The 18,911-nt window shown below is 33.8% G+C and overlaps 1 protein-coding gene across 9 annotated transcripts in view; it reads right to left on the reverse strand.

Annotated features, from left to right (window-relative positions):
• VPS13A (vacuolar protein sorting 13 homolog A) overlaps positions 1 to 18,911 on the reverse strand; it is a 256,982-nt gene that overhangs the window by 92,156 nt on the left and 145,915 nt on the right. For all 9 annotated transcript variants that reach the window (XR_001895953.3, XR_004177826.1, XM_017949941.3 and 6 more), the window contains exons 36-45: positions 14,951 to 15,078; positions 14,397 to 14,566; positions 13,604 to 13,821; positions 12,665 to 12,897; positions 11,403 to 11,495; positions 10,552 to 10,908; positions 9,506 to 9,607; positions 7,910 to 8,068; positions 7,486 to 7,741; positions 6,024 to 6,184 (exon numbers count right to left, since the gene is read on the reverse strand). Coding sequence is in view for 7 of the 9 variants with exons in the window: in XM_017949941.3 (XP_017805430.2) it covers positions 6,024 to 6,184; positions 7,486 to 7,741; positions 7,910 to 8,068; positions 9,506 to 9,607; positions 10,552 to 10,908; positions 11,403 to 11,495; positions 12,665 to 12,897; positions 13,604 to 13,821; positions 14,397 to 14,566; positions 14,951 to 15,078 (1,877 nt within the window). In the remaining 2 variants the exon portion in view is untranslated. The remainder of the gene's footprint in view (positions 1 to 6,023; positions 6,185 to 7,485; positions 7,742 to 7,909; positions 8,069 to 9,505; positions 9,608 to 10,551; positions 10,909 to 11,402; positions 11,496 to 12,664; positions 12,898 to 13,603; positions 13,822 to 14,396; positions 14,567 to 14,950; positions 15,079 to 18,911) is intronic.

Genomic DNA, 18,911 nt, shown 5'->3' on the forward strand with positions numbered 1-18,911 from the left:
GACTACGTCCCCCACCCAAATCTCATCTTGAATTGTAATCCCCATAACCCATGTGTCAAGGGAGGAATCAGGTGGAGGTAACTGGATCATGGGGACAGTTTCCCCATGCTGTTCTCATGATGGTGAATGAGTTCTCACGAGATCTGATGGTCTTATAAGTGTGTGGTAGTTCTTCCTGCATTCACTTCTCTTTCCTGCTGCCTTGTGAAGAAGGTGCCTTGCTTTCCATTTGCTTTCTGCCAGATTATAAGTTTCCTGAGGTCTCCCCAGCCATGCTGCACTATGAGACAATTAAACCTCTTTCCTTTATAAATTACTAAGTCCCGGGCAGTTCTTTACAGCAGTATGAAAACAGCCTAATACAGGATAGAAGATCAAACCAGCTGCAACATTCCCCTAAGAAAGGCCCTAACTCTCTTCAATCGTATGAAGGCTGAGAGATGTGAGGAAGTAGCAGAAAAAAAGTTGGAAGCAGAGGTTTGTTCACGAGGTTTAAGGGAAGAAACCACCTGCATAACATACAAGTGCAAAGTGAAGCGGCAAGTGGCTGCAGCAAGTTATCCAGAAGGTCTAGCTAAGATCACTGATGAAGATGGCTACACTAAACAACAGATTTCCAAACTAGACAAAACACCCTTCTATTGGAAGAACACGACATTTAAGACTCTCATAGCCAGAGAAGAGAAGTCAATGCTTAGCTTCAAAGCTTCGAAGGACAGTCTGAATCTCTTGTTAAAGGGATAATGAAGCAAGTGACCTGAAGTTACGCCAATGTTCATTTACCATTATGAAAATCCTAGGGCCTTTAAGAATATGCTAACTCTACTCTGTGCTCTATACATGGAAAAACAAAGCCTGAATTTGAAAGCACATCTGTTTATAGCATGGTTTACCGAATTTTTAAAGCCCACTACTGAGACCTATTCTCAGGAAAAAAATCCTTTCAAAATGCTATTGCTCATTGGCTATGCACATTGTCACTCGAGTTCTGATGGAGATGTACAGGAGATTAATGCTGCTTTCATGCCTGCTAACACAACATCTATTCTGTAGCAAATGGATCAAGGAGTAATTTCAACTTCTTAATATTATATGTAATATTGTATATTTGACTTAAATAATATTAGTCTCATTATTTAAGATACACATTTTTTAAGGCAACAGCTCCCATAGACAATGATTCCTCTGATGGATCCAGGCAAAGTAAATTGAAAATCTTCTGGAAAGGATTCATCATCCAGATGCCATTAATAACATTTGTGATTCATGAGAGGAGGTCAAAATAACAACATTACCAGCTGGTTCCAACCCTCATGGATGACTTTGAGGAATTCAGGACTTCAATGGAGCAAGTCACTGCAGATACGGTGGATATAGCAAGAGAACTAGAATTAGAATTGGGGCCTGAAGAGGTGACTGAATTGTTGCAACTTTCTTTAGAGAGAAAAGTATGAAGAGTATCTCATCCAGTGAGTAGCAAAAAATGGTATCTCATCCAGTGAGTAGCAAAAAATAGTCAGGCAAAAATGTATTATTCTGATTAATATATACATAATAATCAGAAAACCTCCAAATACTCATATTTATCTTTGGAATAGATAATAACAAATTGTTTAGTAAAACAATTTTCTCATAATCTTTCTATATCTTACCAAATTCTACTTTAAAAACATCATAGCAGCATATGAAACATGAGAACTAAGAATTTGATAAATGAATAATCTTAACTGTACTCTATTTTTAATTCTAGAAAAACTATTTGCTCTATACATTTGAAGCAATAGAAATATGTCTATACAAAGTACCTGTAAGAAATTCAAACTTCACGTTCAACTATTTAACTAAATGGCAAAATAATCAACAGTAATGAGTGCGGCTGTTAGTCATCTTTTAAAATAGTTACCTAAATAAAAAGTGAAAGAGAAGGGATATCTGTTTTCAGCCATGCTAGAATAACAGGGACCAGATATAGCTTCCCACCCTAATCAACTAAAAAGCAGAAAAACAAACAACAAACATCAAACCACAGTTTCAGATAAGGCACAATAGGCAGCACAAGGGAAAAACAAAAACAAAAACGAAAAAGCTACAGAAGCTATGACTACCCAGCTTGCTGTCTGGAGAGTGAGTTTCTAGTCTGCTGTGTGAGAAGCAGGCAGCCAAGTTGAAGAGACAAGATCTGAAAATCTGGGGAAGCCAATGTGACTGAAATTCACAGCATATTGTACTGGAGAGGAGAGACCCGCATGGAGAGGCAAAAGCTGTACAGACAGAATTCTGGAAAATTGAGTGTCCCCTTCACGTCAAAACTTCAGCTGAGTCATGACCAGGACATGTGCAGATTATCTACGGCTCAGTAAAGATCCGCCTAAACAAAACAGGAAGAACAAAGTCTGGTTCTGATATATACAGTAGTTTTAGGTAACCAATAAAAAATTATCAGGTACATTAAAGGAATGAAAAAAATACCATAATGAAAAGAAACATCAATAAAATGAAACAAACCTAAAATGACACGTAATAGAATTGGTAGACAAGGACATTAAAACATTTATTAAAATTATATCCAATATCACTAAAAAGTTAGAAGACTAAGTATGCTAAAAAGAGACACTGGAAAATAAAAAACCAAAAAAATTCATAGTACTATTGAGAAAAATATATCAGATGGCGTCAACAGCAGATTGGCCACTGAAAAAGAAAAGGGAAACTGAAGACTTAACAAGAGAAACTATCAAAAAAGAAATGGGTAAAAAGCTGAAAGGAAAAACAAACAGAGCATTACTGAGCTGTGGGGCAAGTTCAAACACCCTAATATATACCCAACTGGAACCTAAAGGAGAGAAGAGAGGGCGAAGACAGAAAAAATTTTAGAAACAATGGCAAAAAGTTTTCTAAAGTTGATCAAAACTATAAATCCATGATTTTAAGGTCAGTAAACCCCAAATACAAGGAACATGAAGAAAACTACACCAAGATTCATCATAACCAAATTGCTTAAAACCAATGATAAAGAAAAAAGAAATCTCAAAAGCAGCTAAAGAAAAGGTTGACACATTTTGTAGAAGAGCAAATACAGGAAAAAAAGCAGACTTCTGATCAGAAACAATGCAATACAGTAGACAGCAGAACAACATTTTTAAAGTATGGGGAAAAAACCCTGCCAATCTAGATCTCTAGGCCCAGTGAAAATATCTGTAACACATATATGTGAAATAAAAACTGAAAGAATTCATTATTAGCATTACTGAAAGAAGAAAAAGTGATAATAAATATCAAATACAGTTTGTATTTTAAACCAATTTAAAACATAATTCATTAAAGAAAAATAGTAACTTGTATTATGGGGTTTTGGCTAACATACATAGACACGAAAATGTATGAACATAATCATACAAATGTGGGAGATGAGAAGTGGAAGTATACTGGTTTAAAGTTGTGATTCTGTATGTGAAGCGGCAAAATACTACTTGAAGGTAGACTAATACAATATGTACGTAATAAAGCCCTAAAGTAACAACAACAACAACAAAAAAAAAGGCAAGGAAGTATAAAGAGATACAGCCAATAACCAACAAGGAAATAAAATGAATTCGTAACAAAAATGCTCAATTAATTAAAAAAAAAAGAGAAAGAGAAAACAAAAGGAAGATGGATGTAAAGAACAAATGAGACAGAAAAAAAAAAAAAAATAGCAAGTTTAAGCCCAACCATATCAATAACAACTTTTAAATATAAGTGGTTTAATTATCCTTGTTAAAAGGCACAGATTTTCAGATTAAAATAAAAAAACAAAACAAAACAAAACATAAGGTCCAACTACGTGGTGCCTACAGAAACCCCACGTTAAACACACTTTAATACACAGGTCCCCAGCCCTTCACCCATGGGCTGGTACCAGTCTGTGGCCTGTTAGGAAGTGGGCTGCACAGCAGGAAGTGAGCAGCAGGCTTGAGAGCATTACCGCCTGAGCTCTGCCTCCTGTCAGATCAGCCACAGCATTAGATTCTCATAGGAAGGTGAACCCTATTGTGAACTGTGCGTGCACGGGATCTAGGTTATATGCTCCTCATGAGAATTTAACTAATGCCTGATGATCTGAGGTTAAATCCAGTACTGTGAGTGCTTGCCTGATTTTTGTTTCTTATGGTGTTTTTTTCTGTGTAGATAGTTGTTAACTTGGTGTCCCTGCAGGGGACAGGGACACATATGGGTGGAGCTTTCTGTTCTTGAGAAAGGAATCCTGAGACCATATGCCCCAGCCCCCAACCTGTGGAAAAACTGTCTTCCATGAAACAGGCCCCTGGTGTCAAAAAGGTTGGGGACTGCTGCTTTAATGAGTTAAAAAGTTAAACAATGAGAGGCGGAGCAAGATGGGGGAATAGGTGTGGTGGTGTGCACCTACAGTCCTAGCTGCTCGGGAGGCTGAGATAGGAGAATTGCTTAAACCCAGGAGAATGTGGCTCCAGTGAGCCATGATGGCACCACTGCACTCCAACCTTGGGCACAGAGCAAGACTCAAGAAAAGAAAGGAAGAGAGAAAGACAGACATTAAAACTCTAGACCAATATCCCTCATGAATATAAATGCAAAAATCCAACAATATACTAAAAGGTTAGTAAGACGTCATGATTATGTGAGATTAATCCTAGGAATGCAAGTTGATCTAACATTTAAAAAAATCAATGAATGTAATTCATCATACTAACAATTGAAAAAATGTATCCTCCTCTCGCACAGAAAAGGCATCTGACAAAATACAAAAATCGACTCTGATAAAAACTCTCAGCACACTAGGAATAGACAGGAATGTTTTCAATGTAAGAAAAGGCATCTACAAAACTACAACACAAGTCATTAAAGTTTAATGGTGAAAGAATGGACAAGGCAAAAACATAAGACGTCACCACTTCTACTCGAATTGTATTCTAGCCAGTGTGATAGGCAATATAAACAAGATAAAATAAAACACATCCAGATTGGAAAGGAAAAAGTAAAAATGTCTTCATTTGCAACTATCGTAACTATCTAAATCTACACAAATCTACTAGAATACGTGAGTCTAGTTAAGACTGCAAATAGAGGTTAATATAATCTGTATTTCTAAACACTACCAATGAGTAATCAGAATTTAAAACATTAAAAGACAAGCCAATTTTATCCAGATTTTTGACAAAATTGATAACCTGATTCTCAAGTTTAAAGAAAAATGAGAAGGAACTAGAATCCTCTGGAAAAAAATCCATATGGTGAAAAAAAACCCAAAATCTCAATTCTTAACCTCACACGGTATACCAAGGTTCACTCAAAATGGATATGTGGCATATCCATATAAAGATGACTACTGAGAAACAACATGTAACTGCATGTAACAACATGGATACACATGAGTTGACACACACACACACAAAATTTTTCTGAATGAAAGTCAAACTCCATCTGTACTGTATTCAACTTATGTAAAGTCCTAGGCCATATAACTAATGTACAACGAGGACAGATCAGTGGATGCCTGGGAATGGGAAAGTGGGGAAATAGAAAATTTTTCTAAGAAATAAATGTGTTCATTACCTTGACTGTGATGAAGGTTTCAAAGGTGGATTTTTGTGTCAAAAGTCATCAACTTTAAATATATGTAGTTTATTGTACATACCTCAACAAAGCTGTAAAATTTTTTTTATTTCTCTAAGAATTATCTAATCAAATAGAAAGGATATAAATACATTACAAAGACCTAAAGCAAAACACTGATGAGTATTTTATTTATAAAAAATACCCTAAGAAGATTTTACAAAATATTCCTATTAAAAAATTATAAGAAGTATATCAAACAAATTCCTACCACTGGTCATATTTGAGTAGTGCAACTGCTGGTAGTGACTCTTCTTTTGATATCAGCTGTATTTCTGTTATGGTTTATATTCTTTCAGTAATAATTTGCTTTGGTGTTTTTCTCTTTTTTAAATTTTATTAGCACACAGATATGCATAACAGGACATTCCCCAAAATTGATCATTTCATACCTGCACTGGGGAGCGAATTGTGACCTTCTTACTTCCTTCCACTGTATCAATTTGACAAACAATAGATCTTTCAACTCCAGACTCTCTGTGTCTTACAGTGTACAGACGTCGTCCCACTTTTGTTAAAGGAATCTTATCAGCAGTAGAATGGTTAACAGGTGCTAAATTAAATAAGTATGTTTAAAAGTTTTTATTATAATTCATTAAATATTAATTTTACATGTTATATATTAGAAATTTCAGATGATTCTTAAACTTATAAATAATAGTCACTAAAGTCTTCGGATATAGTCCGTAAAAGGGATATTTTAAGAAGCCACCATATATTTCCACAGCATTCATTAAAAAATCCCATTCAGGAGTTTAACCCAAGACAACAAGAGCAAACCTTTCCAAAATGAGTAACGAGAGCAAGTACTATAAAATACAAGAATATTGATCTCTGGCTTGCTGTAAGAATAACCAGAGCATAATAGCTTTTGGTAGACACTGGTAAATATCAAGGTGACTACAATTTTTGTTTTTAATTTTTCCAACAACTTGTGTCACTTTTCCTTTATATCTTGGACTTGATTACACAAAATTTTATATATATTTACCTAAAACACAAGTTGTATTGGGGATGCAATTACTTGCATAAATTTCATTTACCATCCCATTCATAAAAATGTAAAAAAAAAGAGGTAAAATTTATGAGAACATTAAGTACAACGTTATGACAATACCTGAAACACCTGTTACATGTTATTTTCTAACTAGAAACACAAGCTATTTTAGTAGCCTACCCTCCCATGTCTAATTAATCTTCTAAATGATGCCCTCCTCAATAACTACTTAAATGCCAGAGTATCAAAAAGTGGTGTAGGTGAGGCTTTGGGACTATTTAACTTCACAATGACTACATATTATGATAATTTAAGAATGTATATATTTCACCTCCAATAAAAATGAAAAACTTCTAGGAAGCAGAAAAGACAAAGGAAAAAATCTTCATCTCAATAGGCAGAACATTAAAAAAAAAACTATTTACAAATCCTAAAACCATTAAAAATTGCCATTTGCATGAATTCAAACTTTGAATTCATTCAGTTGCAAAACTAGTGGAATACCATCAAGTGATACCAAATGTGAATAAAAGAATCCCCACAAACATCTAAACATCTATGGTCTATAAAAGCTGAGCGAGGGCGAGATCTAATACTTCTCCTCCCAACAACAAAGCAGTAAATTGCCATGCTCTGAATAATGCAGTGGATAAAGAAAAAGTTTGGAATACAAAGTTTTAGTAATGACACACTGCAACCAAGATACTGCAAAGACAAAAAACAGCTCTTGACCTATTAGAAAGGAGAGTTTAAAAAAAAAAAAAAACCTTGCTAAGATTCTACAAAAGAGTAAAATAACATGTAAATTGTAATTTAAAACAAAAAAGCCCCAGAAAGGTAATACAGCAACTACTTACTAAGAAGAATGAAGAAGAGTTTGCTGCTTAGGCTGGTCATTGCATTGAAATGATCATTGTCCTTGGTTCGGACATAATCCATACTTAAACTTTCTTCATTTTTCAATACATATGATTTTGCCATAGGAACGTTGAGTACACTAAAAGAATCACTTGGCGAAACAGAGATAGTAAGTCCAAGGGAATTTAAAATTATAAATGGTGCCAGATCCTTTACGAAGTCAGCTGAAGATCCAGTGGCAGCTTCTGTAAATGCCTAATAAGAAAGAGTTATCTTAAATAAAATGAAATGTGTAAAATTAAATGACAAGGAGAACAGTAGAGGACAAATGACAAATAACTAAGTCATTAAACTTCTTATTCAACAGACAGATCAACTCAGACAAGTATCTCAATATTTAAAGTTTCAAATTTCTTTACTTACCTTGACTAAATTATTTAACATTACAAGACCACATTTGGATAATGTAATGTTTAATTGGTCTTTTGAATGGAAACTAATGACAGTTTTATATTCTGGCACTTTGTAGTTTTCTTCTTCAGGATCTGACTCAACAATGGCCTTTTTGGCTTTCTTTTTCATCTAAAATGATAAATCACAGAAATACAAGAAAAAATTATTTCTAGGAACACAACATAACTAGACAAATCTCAATAACAACATTAGAGAGATCAGTACATTTTATCTTTTCTAATTTCAGTAAGTTCTACTGCCTTACTGAAATTATTTGGACATCAGCCAACTAAGGTCACACAGGACAGAAATATTAGAGAAAATAAATCATGTCATCCTCAGTGATAGTAAACTGGCAGATATAATTCAGAAGGAATAATAAAGACCTAGAATTACTACGTGTACCTGGCATCTGAATATAAAAGCACATACTTCAAAGCAACATAAAAACTCAGAAAACAGTAACTTAATGTATTGGTCATGCTAATAATAAAGAACAGAAACATGGAGACTTACAAAGGCAGGTAATAGTAGCAGAACAGTGTTATAAACCTAGAGCTCATAAGAATCAATACCCTTTACCATTTTTTAGGAGTCACAGATCCACTGACCATGTGTATTCTAACCTAAAAACCATCAAGGAATTCCTTTTAAAATCCTTCATCTAAAATATCTGGAAAATAAAATTAAATGATCTAATACGAAAAGAGCTCAACATGCTAAGCTAGCCACCTCTGCTGTTACTTTAACTGGCTTTAAGCCACTGAAAATCTGTCCGCAGGTTGACCAAGTCATTATTAGGTAGGAAATACGTGAGTAATTCTGCAGTCTCTTACTTCAGAAGCAAAATTTCATCCATCTAAAGGCCCCGATTCTCATGATTATATAAACACACAATATATTTCAAACAAATAATACACATTCTTGCACACACACGCACACATACACACCTCCCCAGAGGATGAAGGAAACTCAGGATAGACAACAACTTACAAGAAGATGACAGAGGCATTATAGCATAGTGGTTTAGAGTGGATTTAACCCCTCTGCAGCTGGATTTGCATCCTATCTCTTCCACTCTGTAGCTTATTACTTCAAGAAGTCTCTTAACCTCCCTGGTCTCAGTCCCTTCACAAGTCAAACTAGGGATAAAAACTATTTTCCTCCAAGAGTTGCTGTATCTGGCACATAATACTTGTTACATAATTGTATTAGAAGCATAGGAAACATTGGCCTGAGATTTGAAAATTACATTAAGAGGGCAAACAAGGAAGCATGTGGGCAAGGCCCATGATGAGACAACCCGAACTTTGTTGTGATTAAAATAAAGTGTCTAATATGGCATAAACATTCTCAGTTTTGGAAAATTTTTTCAGACTTCAAATATAGACTGATGAGGGAATGTTAATAAAGGAGGAAGCTATACATGTGCAGAAATAGAGGGTATATGGGAAATCTCTGTTCCTTCTTCCCAATTTTGCTTTGAACCTAAATCTGTTCTTAAAAAAAGTAGTCTTTTAAAATACATACATACATATATATACACACACACATATATATATATACCTTGATACCAAGATTCCATGGTCTAAAATCCTCAGTCTGATCAATTTCTAAGGGTTCAAGCAAAGGCTCCCATACACCAAACATTTCATTATAATAATGCACCTATAGAGAGAATTTTTTAAATTAAAAATGATTTACTATCCTGCTTCCCACCATGTTTTTTGGCCCTGTTATTTCTTCTATACGAAAACCAGTTTACATGCCATTCAGTAGCTTCCTATAAACACTCCCTCAGCATTTTCCTCACTTGGCTAACTTCATAGTACATATTCGCTCTTCACAATTTAGTCCAGATAAAACCCCCTTTAAAGCATCTTTGCTTGATTCTACATTATATAAAAGTATAAGGCATATCTTTCTAACTCTTTATATCAGAAGAGATTATTATCCACATATTCAGAAATTCTGTCTATATCCTCAAAAAAAAAAAAAAAAAAGATAATACTTTAACTCTTTTTTTTTGAGGCTGGGTCTCACTATGTCCCCCAGCCTGGAGTGCAGTGGCACGATCTCAGCTCACCGCAGCCTTGATTTCCCAGCTATTCTCAAGTGATCCTCCCACCTCAGTCTCTTGAATAGCTGAGACTACAGGTGTGAGCCACCACCATTGGCTAATTTTTTGTATTTTTAGTAGAGACAAGGTTTCACCATGTTGCCCAGGCTGATCTTGAACTCCTGGGCTCAAGCGATCCTTCTGCTTTGGCCTCCCGAAGTGCTGGGATTACAGGTGTGAGTCACTGGGCCTGGCCTCAACTTTAACTCTTAAAAAAAAGAATTCTCAATCTAATCAACAACTGTTGAATAATATATTACCTTTAAGTTGATAAAAGCAGTTGAAATACAAACTTAATGTGGAGATGTACTTTAAAAGTGAAAGGACTGTATACATAAAAGCAATTATTCAAGGGCAAAATTTGAAAACTTTTTTCTAAAAGTTTTTGACCCAACATCATATTTACAATAAGCTTAATTTAAATAGCTACATAAGATTCCATAATATTCCATATGTATCATTATCTGTTATAAAACTGGAAAAATATGCTTACTTCTAGCTCAAGCTGACAGTGCAGATTTATTAGGGAACTCCAGTTTTTGCCTTCCCCTGAAAAACGTGACTTTGCCAGAAGCATAGGCACTGTTCTATGACCAATTCCAGCCTCAAGAACTATAAAAATAGAATCAATGTTCATTTTTATCATCTCGCCTTTGGGTACCAATTCAGTTGTGGGAGCTATTTTTTCAGTTTCATTTGATTCTTCAAGAAACCACATTTTTAAAGTCTTTGTATCCTTCTTTTCCCATAAATGTGCAGTAGAAGAAGCTGTTTCTTCTGGGATGGTTTCCTTAGTTGTATACAGTGCTGAAGTTATGGTAATCATAGTATTTATAATAACTGGTGAAACCTAAATGGAAAAAAAACTAATGATAAATCTATACAAAATACTTTGAAACATACTACTTCAAGAAATATTAAATACACTTGCTGAAGGATTATGAGAAATTAAATATTGAATTAACATTACTACCACAAATAGTATAAACTATCGTTTATACAATTTTTTAAATTACTATAACTAATTGTGACTTGTTAAAATATTTACACGAATCTTGTAGATATTATTAAACTGATGAAGTATAAAATAATTTCAATAATATTTATTAGGGATATTAGATGTTAACCACACAAACGTATTTAATAAAATACAGAATAACATTCATCACAAAATGTGTATTAAATAATGTTACTTTGTAAATATCTCATAAAAATATATTTTCAAAAACACAAATACATCTATTTTGTTTGCCTAACAATGAAAAGACTTGCTATAATAACTTTCTAGGCTTTTCTACTTTTTAAAAATGCACTGAATATTCAAACGATTATATTTTAATTTACCTTTAGTGTCAGGGATTTTACTGACATATCGATCACTTGTGGATCTGTACCTGCCTGAGTAGTTTGATAAAACAAGTCACAGGGCTGCAAAACCTATGAGAGAAAAATCAATACCACTAAATTAATGTTTAAATATAAAAATATTTCTATTTAAAGACTCTCCTAGTAATAGGTATGTCAAATAAACGAGTTAATAAAAATAACTATTTAAAAAGTTACTACTTAATACACTCCTTAATTGTCCCATAGGAAGGACCTCTAGAACCTAATATCTGTTGTATTCTTCCACAGTAATATAAGTTTTATCTGAGCAGAAGGCAGCTCGGAAAAAAATACCACATTCTCCAACCTTTATTGCAGCAAAGTGTGGTCAAGCCAAAAAAGATGTGAACAGAAGAAATATATATGTAAAACTTCTAAATCAAAACCTAAGAGAGAATTGGTATACCCTCCATTTTCTATTCTCTCTCTTTGCTTAGTGGAGGGCCAACTGTCTTGTAAATTTGGGCAACAATTTATCTTACATCCTAACTAATATACATATATTCATTGTATCAAAATTACATCTTTTATTTATATGGTGACAATGTTTAGAACATGTATGCTTCTGTAGATGCATACCAAGCACCAGGAACAAAATACAAAGAAACAAACAAAAACATATGTTTCTATTACTCCTTTAGAAGTTCAAATATTTTTGTAAGTATTTGCTGGGAGTCAGCCAGTTCACTTGAAAAGATGTCTGTAAAGGAATGAATTTTAAGTAGAGTTATAAAGAGGAGGAAGGCCAAGAGGTTACTAGAGAGTAAAGTATCAACGTGAACTATGTCAAAGCAAATGGCCGAAAGTTCAAATGACATTACATGGAGACAAGGAAAAACGCATTATTTGAGCAAAAACATCCAAATGGGAGAAAAAAGTTAAAACAATAAAACTGAAACAACACAGCAAACAACTGGCAGAAAGTCTTAAAAGTCCAAAGAGCTATTTGGAATTGACATGATTAGAAAGTCAAAGTAAGATCTTAACTGAAAAGTGTCAAGATGAACCCAACTTTTTACTGAGAATATTCCCACAAATACTAACAATAATGAGCAACATCTGGAAGAATGAAAGAGTTTCAAAGCTGGTCAATAACATTCTAAGCTAAGCTCTCTAAGCAGAGAGAAAGACATTTTACAGAGCAAGGTTGGAAAACATGTAGGTAGTTTTTGTTTCCTAAGTAGTTTACAATTAAGCAGATGATCAGATAGTTAACTCACAGTAGTGACTTTGCCTTTTCTCTTGATTGGAAGAAACGGGCAGGCTCTCACTTGGAGATCTTTAATAGCAGCAGTCATTGTGCTATTTTCAAGGTTACCTTTATAGCAAATTTCACATTGTGTTGTAATGACTAAAGCAGGAGCATCATTTTTTGTCATGTCAGCCACAAACACAATTTCAGGATTTTTAATAATAACATTAATTTCCCACTTCTCTAATTCCTGTGTAGGTACTAAAACAAATAAAAATAAATTAATAAATTAAAATATTTGCTATATATTATGGATAATTTATTATTCATAAGAAAATAATAAAATGAAATAATAGTAAAAAGTAAAATAAAAGAATCTTAGATTCCAAAGGAATCAACTACAACCCTTAGTGAAGATTTGAAGAAGCTATAGGCATAAGAACATTTTTAAATGAGGGGGAAATCTCCACTATTTAATTGGAAAGCCTAGACCCTAATCTAGTTTCCAATTCTCAACTTGATACTCTTTCTACTATACCACAGTAAATGACATATTACAAAAAGATAACAGAGAAACCATATGTTAAAAGCTAGGAATAAATACAAGAAAAATAAATGAGTGTTTTAAATTGAAATATTATCTTAATTGTGAAAAGGTATGGTTGGTTGATTATTCGCTCGCTTGTTTTTTTCCATTAGGCAAATTCCTTCATGTTACTGCCTGAAGTACAATTACTTATTCTAATATAGGTTTCATAATTTTTAAATGCAATATATATTCACACCTTTAAAAAAATGCAAACTATACAACCTCCCAGAAAACACATTAAGGTTTTCCTTCTACTCTGAAAAATAAAATTTTAATTTCTTAAAGTATTTACCTTGATGATCTAAAAGGCTAATCAAGGTAAGTCCTGTTGTAGCACTTCAATAAAGCAAATATTAAATATTTTAGCCAATAACTAACCTTCTTCCTTAGCAGTCCATGTTTGCACACTGGTTTCTACAGCAGTGCCTGTGGTGTAGGCCTCCAGAAAGACATTTGCAACAGTCTGCAGAAATTCTACACTTGCACAAATATACATTTCTTGAAAGACTGCATCAGTCACACAGCCATCTCTGACTTTCCTGTACTTTATATCCATCATGTCTTTTTTGTCAAAACCAACAGTCAGTCCTATCATTCTGGAAAACACAGTAACAATTCCTTACATGAGTAACTTAGAAGTAATCAAACATACGAGTAAAACTTAAAGACCTCTTATCTCTTTCACTGACAAAAAAAAAAAAGCATTCCGAAGTCATGTCTCTTGGGAAGATCCATAAAGTGTTCCAAATAACAAACTTACAAATTTCTGAAACACAAATGTATCATAAATTAGGAAGTGTATGTTCAATAAATTATGAGTCTGAATCTCAGGATATTTTTTCTTTTCAATTTTTCATGTACTTCCCATTGCAATTAGCATGGATTAACAATAATTTATATTAGAGAATGTAATTTAAATAATGTAAAAACCAATTTAATTGCACTGATTATTTCTATTTACTCAACCAATCTATCAATTATTCAGTAAGAATAGCACATAACAGAACCAGGACATTTTAAATGTTAACTGAGTACTACGAGTTGACTGAACTGAAGCTTTAAGGAACCTAGGATGCACTCAGAAAATGAACGTGCAACTCTGGAAATGAATTCTGTAAACTATATCAACAATTTCTCAAGTAAAACCTTAGAACATCATTACAATACATACCGAGGAGTTGCTTTCTTGACATGAGGCCTTTTATCATCTAAAATACAGTTTTTTAATGAGAAGGAAGAAAATGTTGAGTCATCTGTATACATTTTTAAAGTACTTATAATATTCTCCAATTTAAATTCAGCAAGTTTCAGAGAAGGATCCCGAACATCTGTAAAGGAAGCCTATGAAAGGAGAAATCAATACAAAATTACACAGAAACACAAATCTAACGTGTATTTTATGATATGAACTACTACAAAGTATTGCCTCTGCTTATAACAAACCTCAAAATTCTCTGTCTCCAAAGGGCTCTAATGAAAAGCCAAAAATATATACATATCACTTCAATTTTACAATTTATTTTTCACATTATTAGCTACATGATAGATAACTCATTTAAAAGGGAAATGGTTACAATTATTATTAGAGTAAAAAGATCAACCACTTTTCTCGGAGGGACAGATACTACAAAATACATGTTAAGTATTAACATTTTTTACTTTAAAAACATCTACCTATGCAAATTTCACAAGTGAAAATACATTTTCTTTTCTTCCTGGACTTACTTGTTTAGGACCTGGACTATACAGCACCATGGTGAGATAATCAGTTTTGAAGCTCACGTTTAGTGTTGTCTTAACTAGTGAGGCACGTGAATGTACTTCTACCACGGCAGCTGTCACCACAGTTGCTCCTTGAAAAAAATTAAAGTTATTTAATAAAAGAAAATATATTAAAAATTAGCTCATTAAAATACCCCTGAAATAGATTTAATAGAACTATTAATTAAACAGGTATAGTAAAATGACATTCAAGAAAATAAAATACTAGGAAATTCACATGTAAAACTCAGTTTCTGGCTTAGGACTCTTTCCATAATAATTTGGGAATATTAATTGAACACTTGGTGTTTCTCTTTTCTTTTGATGCTTCTGTTTCCACCACTGTTCTGTTCCAAGGAAAAATAGACCTAATCACTGAATATGTTTTGGGGATTAAGTAAAATAGCACATGTAAAATGCATACTACAGTACCTGGCACATAATTTAGTATTCAAATTTTACTTTAAAAAACTAAAACCAAGAGACATTTAAAAAATTTTTCTACTTATGAGAAGAATCCAAAATTTGTTTTCTACATTTAAATTTTGAATCAGGACATTATATGCACAATTAAATGAGCTTAAAATTAAAACACACCACTTTCTAATTCTCGTTATACCTAACTTCAGAGAAAAGTACCATCATGCCAGGTAATGTATTTTCAATTGTGATAGAAATTTACATACAATGAAACATACGTATCTTATATGAACTATTTGATGAAATTTGGTAAGTGTATATATCCACATAACCACCACTTCAATTAAGATACTGAACACTTATATCCCTCTAGAAAGTTCCCTCTTAACACTTGCTAGCCAATCCTCAACCTCTCTACCATTCTAATTTCAATCATCATAGATGAGTTTTGTATATTTTCAAATTCCATATAAATGGAGTCATACAGATTGTAAAATTTTCTGTGTGGCTTCTTTCAGTCAACATAATGTTTTCGAGGTTCAACCATGTTGTTCCATATACAAGTAGTTCACTCATGCACTCTATGAAAAGAGTTTATCCTCCTATTGATGAAGATTTGAGATGTTTCCAGATTTGGGCTACTATAAGTAAATCTGCTATACGTATTCCTAAATGAGTCATTTTGTGTATATATGTACTTATTTTGGGGTGCGCTGGGAGTAAATACCTAGGTCTGGAATTGCTCTGTTAAAGGTAGGTATATGTTAACTGCCAAACTCTTTGCCAAAGTGGTTATACTGTTTCACATTCCTATCAGTAGTCCATGAGAATTGCAACTGTTCCACATTCTCATCAACCTTTGGTGTTGTCAGTCTTCTACAACTTAACTCATCTGGTGAAATGTGAAATTTTCCTGATAAATAATGGTATGAACGACCGGGCACAGTGGCTCACGCCTGTAATCCCAGCACTTTGGAAGGCCGAGGCAGACGGATCACGAGGTCAGGAGATCGAGACTATCCTGGCTAACATGGTAAAACCCTGTCTCTACTAAAAATACAAAAAATTAGCCTGGCATGGTGGCAGGCGCCTGTAGTCCCAGCTACTCGGGAGGCTGAGGCAGGACGTCAACCCAGGAGGTGGAGCTTGTAGTAAGCCGAGATCGCACCACTGCAGCCTGGGTGACAGAACGAGAGAATGTAAACATTCCAGGAATGACTTAAAGACAAAAATGTATTCTGCAAGTGAGTGTAACATTATATTACATTAATTATGTCAAGTTTGTTGCCATATCTTATCATTTACCAGGAGTGGTGTGTTCAAATCGCCAACTATGATTCTGTATATGTGTATTTTCTTCTTTAGTTCTGTCAATTTTGCTGCAGATATTTTACAGTTCTGTTATTAGGTATATACACATTTAGGATTGTTGCATCTTCTTTGTGAATTGACACTTTTATCATTATTTGAAAAAAAACAAACCTTGTAATGAGTCATTCAGGAGAAAGATGAATCCTAAGGGGATATTTTCATGGTCTCAAGGAATCACGGCTAATTTTTAGGGTGATGACGTTACTATATTTAAAAAGTAACGTCCTTATTGCTTATGGAAAAATAGCAATCAATGGTATAATATCTGGGATTTGCTTTAAAATATCTTATAGGCTGGAGGAAGAAGGGGGAAGAGCAGAGTGAGGGCAGTAACAAAAGCAGCCACATGATATTAACGAGTGAAAGTGGGTGATGAATACATGTGGGTTCATTACCTTATTCCTTCTACTTTCGTATATGTGTAAAAATTTCCAGAAGAAAACAATTAAAATAACATACTCAAACATCTGTTTCTTGTTACGTCAACTGCAGACATTATCTCTCACTCTTTAAGCCCTTACTATTTGTTTCCCCTGAACCATCTTCCTCTTTACAGCTTTGCTTAGTAATGTCTTTACTTCTAAGTTATCACGGTTCATAACGTTTACTTTTTTATTTACCTAAGAAGTCTCTGACGTGTTGTTTAACTATGACCATGTAGTATTTTTCAATGAGACTTACACTAATACTGCCTCTGCTGCTATACTGTCACAATGAGTGCACCTCTGAAAAATAAGAGGTTCTCTTCTCACATTCTAACAATGGCTCAAAATTATGCAAAATTTAGTCCACTTCTGCACCAGGGTATAGAAATTTCTTTCTTAAGAACAGAAAACACTTTCCTCTCTATATCAGTTATATAATATAGCTAACTCTGTATCCTACATACTATGTGTAATTCATGCTATTTTTCTTCTATAAGACATTCTTCCACATGGCTTTTTTTTTCTTAAAGCATTCTCATTTACTTTTTAATGAAAGCTAATTACTTTCTAGCCTATTCACACAGATAATTTGGAGATTCCTTTTCAATGCACTCCTGGGTAGGCCTAGGTTTTTTTAACCCCATATTTTCCCCTTTCTTAGATTCCCTGACTTGCTGAAATACATTTTCAGACTAATTTCTTTTACGAATGAGTATGAAGAACTCTGTCACAGGAAATCTGAGAATTTTTTTCTTTTCACATTTTGGGTATTGGCTTGGCTGTGTATAGAATCTGAGCTTCAAAAACCACTTTCCTTAGAATTTTGAATACATTTCTCCATTGTCTTCCACCATCCAGGGATTCTATTCCATCATGTTTTATTGATAAATAAAAACAACAAAAATCAATCATGCAATCATTTTTTTCTAAGTCCCTGACAGGCAGCCTGTTTTTTTCTGAAACTTCAAAAAATCTTAGCTTTACCATTCTGACATCTCATGAAAATGTGTTTGCATGTGGAATCTTAGTTTATCCAATCTGCTGGAAACTCAGTAGATTCATTATAGCCAAGAACTTCCTTCAATATTTACTTAGGTCTGGACAGTTTACAGCAGTTCTCCCTTACCCGCACTTTCAATTACCTGCAGTCAGGTCAACTGGGGTCTGAAAATATTAAGATACTTTGAGAGACAGACCACATTCACATAACTTTTATTAGAGTATATTGTTAAAATTGTTCTAATAGTTGTTGTTCAACTCTTAGTGTGCCTAATTTATAAATTAAACTTTATCACACATATGTATGTACAGGAAAAAATATAGTTTGGGTACTATCCAAACATAGGTAATACCCAAAGTTTCAGGCATCAACTGGGGTCTTGGAACATATTCCCTGCAGATAAAAGGAGAGTACTATCTTCTTTAAAGAATTACCTTCCATTTCCTCAATTATTTCTTCTGTAACACTTATTCTGGAGTTGGACTTTCTGAACTAAAACATCACTCTTTAAGTTTGATCACATTTTTCATCCCTGTGCTTTTTTCTTCTCTGTCATGGGAGATTGCCTCGACCAAATATTCCAACTCAATACTTCTAATTCCATGTTTAGTGTTTTTGTTTTAAATTTTCAGCAATAATATTTAGATTTCCAGCAACTCTCCAATGCTTGGGTGAGCTGGTGGTGCTAGTGGGATCCATTTCTTATACT

Source organism: Papio anubis, chromosome 13 (genome assembly GCF_008728515.1).
Source record: "Papio anubis isolate 15944 chromosome 13, Panubis1.0, whole genome shotgun sequence".
NCBI classification, from domain to species: Eukaryota; Metazoa; Chordata; class Mammalia; order Primates; family Cercopithecidae; genus Papio; species Papio anubis.